At 43.6% G+C, this 6,477-nt stretch overlaps 1 protein-coding gene across 1 annotated transcript; it reads right to left on the bottom strand.

Annotated features, from left to right (window-relative positions):
- Positions 1 to 183: 183 nt before the first annotated feature.
- On the bottom strand, positions 184 to 6,461 carry LOC103619098 (meteorin-like protein). The gene is made up of 3 exons (XM_008637581.2): positions 5,313 to 6,461; positions 4,925 to 4,984; positions 184 to 2,495 (listed from the first exon to the last, which is right to left on the bottom strand). Exons 1-3 carry the CDS (start codon positions 5,746 to 5,748, stop codon positions 2,179 to 2,181), a joined length of 813 nt encoding a protein of 270 aa, XP_008635803.1. The 5' UTR covers positions 5,749 to 6,461; the 3' UTR covers positions 184 to 2,178.
- Positions 6,462 to 6,477: the final 16 nt, after the last annotated feature.

The raw sequence follows: 6,477 nt of genomic DNA, 5'->3' as shown, positions 1-6,477 counted from the left end.
TCCTTCCTTCTTCCTTTCTTCCTTCCTTCCTTCCTTCCTTCCTTCCTTCCTTCCTTCCTTCCTTCCTTCCTTCCTTCCTTCCTTCCCCTCTCTGCTATTAAATAAAATACATCAATTTTTTGGCATCAACATTTAATCTTGTTTGGTTTTAATCTCGTTTCTGGGAATATTTTGAACCTTCTCAGTCCTTTCCAGTTTATGCACAGAGACTTGGCTTTCTTTGCTTTTCTGGGTTTAAACCGGATCGTACCAACCTGGAAGCAGCAATGGGTGATGGTTTCTGACACTACCCAGAAAATCGAACTGAGGGGGGTGTGGTTTGCGAGCTGCTGCCTCCCCATGTAGCCAGTGGAAAACAACTCAGCAGGGAGCTGCTCTGGTGGCTCAATCGATTTAAAAATTGGCCCAAACAAAGGCATCCATGAAACAAGTTAAACATTTCCACCTAAAGTTCTCCAAGTGAGTTGGGCTGAGCAAGGTTTTGGGGAAGAAACTCTTCGAAGAGTTCACAGACTCACACAGTGTTGCTTGAGCAGTGTGACAAGTACTATAAAAACGAACAGGAGGAAAAATCCTCATTTTCACTACTCGTCCCATGAAGTCCCTGGGATTAGGTCAATTAGATCTGTCAGAGCTTGACCTCACTTTCCAAAGACAGACGAAGAGGTATTTTAAGCCTGTGTAAACTTGACTGTGACTGCAGCCAGGGTCCTGAGCAGGTACTGAGGCCCCAGGGCAGTCAGCATGATCATACTCATACAAGGTCTGTTTTCTTCCTTGCTAATGACATTTCCTCTTAATTTAGCTTTGTGATCGCTTTTTCACAGCACAAAGGACAACTGACTTAGACTCCAAATCATACTCTCTCTGAATATATGTAAAAATGTTTATCAGGACATTCCCTATTTTAATAAAATTGTATTTGGTTAGTGTTTCACAGACTGTATTTCTATACCCAGTCTTCTGACTCCCTCCCATTTCTTACCCCTTTCCTAATGCCCTCCCAATTAAGTGGCTGCCACTTCTCAAATAACCAATACGTCAGTTAAAAACATGTCACAGTGTGGTCATTGTAGGACTCCTATTCAAAGCTCATGTCATTTAGACTTTCATTGGCAGCTATTTTGTCCCATAAAAAAGTTCAAGACAGCAATTTGTGAATCTTGCTCAGCCAAGTAGAACTGTGGAAAAAAGGAGTCATTTCAAAAGTCAATTAATTGTGGCCTGTCAGAGTTCTTCTCATTCAGTTTTCTCCAGGCCCTGTCATGGCCTCACATCTATCAGCCCTGTGTTGCCCAGGCTGCAATCAGATGCCATTACATGGGAAATAATGGGTTTATTCACACCATTTATTGGGCTCTGTGTGGTAGACACATTTGTATATCATTTAATAGTGTAGCAGTTCCTTTTACATAAAATACAGGCAATTATGTGAGTCTGGCTAAAGCACTAAGGGGGGTGGGAGGAGCCAGCATTCAAATAATAAATGCTAATTAAAAAGAGGCAGATAATTTAGGTGAAAATACCATAATGAGCAATTCTTGATCCTAAATTAGTTCAACAGAACTTTAAGGAGGTGACTTAGTTGCATTTTGTCTGTGCTTATATTAAACTCCTTAATGTTTTTCAATGTCAGAAAAAAGCATGTACTTTTTACAGCATCTACGTTCCATTTTAAAAATCAAGCAGTTCTTGGTGAAGGAAGAAAGGGCTTTTTTTTTGCTTTAGAGGTAGTTTTTTCCCCCCAGGTTAGAGAGAATTTTCACATTTGCCTGTAAAGGAAGACAAATCAAGCAGAGATTGGGGAAGAGAGAAAAATATCTAGAGAGAAAAATATCTAGAAAATATCTAGAAGCACATAACATATACACAGACCAAAAGATGTTAGAGAGAATTTTGTAGTACTGAGCACAGGCTGCTTTCTAACCTCCCCCAAAAGACTGTCTTTCCAAAATCCAGAGTTATTTTGTGAGGCAAAGAAGATGTGAAGAAAGAGAAATTAATGTGATTAAAAGCCAGAGTTCACAGGGCTCACAGAGCCATTATCTTCAGGAAATCCTCCAGGTCCCAGTTTGGGTGGAATTGTTAACTTTAGTCCTTGGTTTTAACTCTACTCCAGACTCAGTATCCAAAGACTGGGCAGAAATTTTTCAACTCTCAACAACAGTGTCTCTCAGGTCAGTTGAGCTCAAACTCACAAGGGTTGGCTCCCCTTTCTCTGGCAGCCTGGTAAACCAACATAAAATCCTTAAACCGAGGGGCACAGCCCAGCCAGGCTTCCCCAAAGTGTTCATTCCCTGTGAAGAGGAAATCTCCCCCTCCCTTCTTCACCTTGCACTGCAGAAGGGTTCGGATGGGGCCTCGCCTCTCCCCACTTCCTTCCTCCTGCTGGAAAATCCGGTTTTTCTGCCTGTAGACTTTCTGGATGCTGACATCGACCTGGGACATGTGGTTCTCTGAGTCGTGGGAGACATTCCGGATGGATCCTTTCACCACTGGATGTGAAGAAGACAGGAGGTGGTTATGGAGCAGCAGGAGAACAGCTCAGGTAGCTCACCAAATGACATAACTGGAGAGCAGCTTTGTTGTGCAGTTTTTACACCAACCACCTGCCCATGGACACATTTCTGAGCTTACGGTGCACCCTTTGCACAGGGGATCCGCACACAAGCTGTGCTATGTCCTTGCAATTGTGCTTTATGACTACTCAAACCAGCTACACCAGAGGAAAAACCATCAACCTTTCTTGATGATGCATAGTGGAGGATAAAAAAGCACATGGCAAAGGGTGAGCTCAGGGATTTTTTTCAGTTTGTGTTCCAAGACAATGACTGTCACAGTCAGCTCCTTCCTGACTCCAGGCTACTCTGGAGCTTTTCCTTTCACAGCACTAAGAGAGGTTGATCCAAGAAGAATCAGAATATGATTTGGTCAGAAAAAATGACAGCTTGTTAAATGTTTTTCATTTAAAGGTTTAGTGGGTTTTTTCCCTCTCAAAAGACAATGTCATCCAACCACCAAAAGACACTTTGGAAGATGATGAACAACACTCAGAACTTTTAAAGTGACTTTATTTGAAGCCTTGTTTAAAAATCACTTTGCATATATGTACCTTCTTCTTCCAGAAGGATCCTAGCTGGAAGGAAAGCATAAGAAGCCATAGTCTCTGTTTGAAAGCATTCTTTTCATCCATCATATGGAGAATGAAGCATCCCATCTGACAGGTGTTTGCTGTCCTGAAGCCACCTTTCTCCTTGTCACTGCCCCCATTTTTCACAGCAATCAATTATTCTTCTACTAATTAAATTAATTTCAATACCACATCCACAGAAGGCTCAGAAACATTCACCATTTGAGAAAGAGCTCTTCAGCTCTTTCAGAGGTTACATCACCACCCTCCTGCCACAAAATTCCTTCACTCTTGTAAAGAAAACTCAACAATCCAAAATGCAGAAAAACATTATCTCTGAAGTTTCCAAGAACTTCCTCATTTATTTAGATCTCCAAGGTAATACAGAATTTTGTGTAACAGATGTCTCTACTCTCTGTCTCCCTCTTTGTAAGCTTTTTTAATCAGATGCAGTCAAGTCTATTGACAAGCTATAATGCACTTGTTCCTGGTGCTCCAAGTTGCTCCTGCACTGCTCAGGGTGCAGTGACTGCAGACCCCCATGCTAAGGATGACCATAAAGCCCCCATTCACTCCCAGTGTCATTTACACTTTCATTAGCAGCTATTTTCTCTAATCAAAAAAGCTGATGATAGCTATTTGTGAGCGCAGGGCAAGGAAGTCAGGCCATAAATAGAGTCAGTTCAAAGGGCTGTTTCTTCTGGTCTGTTGCTGCTGTGAGTGTGAGTGCTCCCTTTGTGTGCCTGGGCCCCCACATCTGTCAGTCTCCAGTGGCTCCAGCAGGGAGAGCGCCTGCTTGGGAACCGGCACCTTCCTCCAGGACAAACAAACATCCAGGGCTGGATGGCACCAATTAATTTAGAAGAAGAATAAAAATTACCAGCTGTGGAACGCTCTTAAGGGAAGCACACTCTGCACCGGTTTTGTATTTGCACCGTGATGCTAGTATCTGATTTTATCAGCCTTAAAGTATGGTGAGCCCTGGCAGGAAGACAGTGATGTGGTGGAGCTTTTGAATATTGAATATGGAGTTTGTAGTTCTATTTCTTTATTTAGGTACATTTACAGCAATAGAATTGTGGCTATGTGGAGAGGCAGCTCTACAGCTTTAGCTATTTGAGCTAATCAAAGAGGTACTAATATGCATGTGGAAAAATATGGGAATAAAATTAACGAATCACAATTGAAAGAAATCTATTGCATTATTAAGAAAAATGGAAAAAGCTTTTCATGTATTATCAGATAACTATTTATTATTTTTTTTGTTATGGACTATTAACTGTGCTGTTTTCTCATAAGGCATGAAACCTAACCAGGATGTCTCTGAAGGAAGTTTAAATCACATGAAATCTTTAGCTAAGTTGCAAACAACTCACTGCCTCTGCAGAAAAAGAACTGGGGAGTGTGCAAACTGTGAGAGGAAAGAGAAGGCATATTCACAACTGGGATAAAAAGAAATACAGACAAAGGGAATAAAAATGACCACACTAAGCACGTTCAACCTGAGTGTACGTCTACACACATGTGGCTCCGCTACATAAGCAAGCCAGCAGCACACCTGTGAGGATTACTCACAGTTCAGTTTTAGTTCATAACCTTTCTGCCTGCAGGAAGTGAGGACGTTGGCAGCAAAGCTTCTCCCTTCTAGGTCTCACTTTGCCCCCCATTCAGATTATTTTCCACAGTTTCTTTCCCAGAGAGCACACTCATACCATTATTTTTTAAAAAGCAGCAAATAAATCCAAATAATCAATATAAATTAAAGGCAGAATGACTGTCCTTTAGTCAGCTTACCAAAATCACTGCTACAAATGGCCATAAGGAGTTCCACATTGTCACAAGGACGGCACATAGCTAGAAAAAACAGAGCAGTTACTTCTAACACTATAGTACATCCCATTGCAAAAGGACTAGTGAATTCAGAGAGGAAATGGGGCAGAACTACCAGCTTAAACAGCATTGTGATCAGATGCAAACCAAAATTCTTGTTTATGCAAATATAACCACAGCAAAGAAATAAGCACAGAGGATGTTCTCAGTGAGGGCGCTGCTGAGCAGAAGGGCCCTTTTGCAACGCCAAACCCCTCATCCCAAAACAGCCTCTGTCACCAGGGTTGCACCAGCTCAATGGACATCAGCTGCCACCTTAGATCTGCCCCAAAAGTGGAGCCCCCGCTCTCACCTTCAACCAGGGCCATCTTTTTGACGTTGGGGCCAGCAGCGCCCTGGTTGCTCAGCAGCTCGTACTGGAAGCTGGCCATGCGGCGGCCGATGTCCCTCTGCGGGCTGGCCTGCAGGAACAGGGCCACTCGCTGTGGCGTGTGGGCACTGAAGCAGGACACGTGGTGGTGCTGAGCCCCTTCTGCCTCGCTTACCAGCAGGTGCAGCTGCCCAGCACGCTCCACGTAGATGCTGGCACCCTGGAAGTTGCTGGCAGGTTTGATGCAGACCGTGGTGTGCTGGACACTGGCCAGGATAGGCTCCAGGACCACTCGCAGGGCTCGTGCTGGGTACATCCACTCCAGGGAGCCCTCGGTGCAGCGCAGGTGGACCTGCTCCACAGCACGGGAGCCGGGCTCCCAGCTCAAACCACTGCCAAGACAACACCATGGATCCATCAATAATGGTGCCCACCAAGAGAAGAGAAGCCACTGCAGCACTCACCACCTGGACATACAGATCTTACTCCCAATTCTTATATATAAAAAAAAAAAAAAGAAAAAAGAGATAATGACTCTTAAATTGGCTTCCTCCAGCTGGACTGTGTTCCTTCTCTCCCTCCCCTCGGATATGAGCTGCAGCACCATGCAGGACGGATTGCTTGCACCTGGGTGCACAGGAAGACACCTCAGCCCCTTTCACCAAATCGGCCTGCAGCACCCAGAGAAATGTCAGAGGGCAACTTCTTGCTGCTAAAGAGCTCAAAACTTTTCGTTGTTGTGGGACTGGCCACTTCTCAGCTGTCCAGAAAATCCCACCAGCAAGTGGGTGGACGGGGGTGAGAGCCGCTGACTCAGAAGGAGCTGCACAGCGATGTTACACCTGAAAATTTTGGTTTAAAGAACTACTTTCTAAAATTATTTTTAGTATTTCCAATATAAACTCATCAAGAAAATGTTTTTGATAAAAAGGGTGGTGCTAGCTCTGCTCCCAACCTCTCACTCAAGCCTGTGCAACTCCACTGCTTTCAGAACAGTTACTTTTGCTGAGGTCACTTAAGAAAATCCAATCCGTGCTAGCATAATTAGTTAAAAGAAAAGTAAAAAGGCAACAAAATATAGGACGTAATATTTGAGAATATTGAGAACATTTGTGGCCTATTTCCCTGCCAGTGACTAGTAACCCCA

This window comes from Corvus brachyrhynchos, unplaced genomic scaffold (genome assembly GCF_000691975.1).
Source record: "Corvus brachyrhynchos isolate BGI_N302 unplaced genomic scaffold, ASM69197v1 scaffold407, whole genome shotgun sequence".
In the NCBI taxonomy this organism is placed as follows: domain Eukaryota; kingdom Metazoa; phylum Chordata; class Aves; order Passeriformes; family Corvidae; genus Corvus; species Corvus brachyrhynchos.
This window is presented reverse-complemented; position numbering and strand designations above follow the sequence as displayed.

Coding starts and splice junctions, on each gene's coding strand:
- LOC103619098 (XM_008637581.2), bottom strand. CDS start 5,748: ATGGATCCATGGTGTTGTCTTGGCAGTGGTTTGAGCTGGGAGCCCGGC. Junction 4,985..5,312: donor AAAGATGGCCCTGGTTGAAG/GTGAGAGCGGGG, acceptor TGTTTTTTCTAG/CTATGTGCCGTCCTTGTGAC. Junction 2,496..4,924: donor CATTTGTAGCAGTGATTTTG/GTAAGCTGACTA, acceptor CTTCACATCCAG/TGGTGAAAGGATCCATCCGG.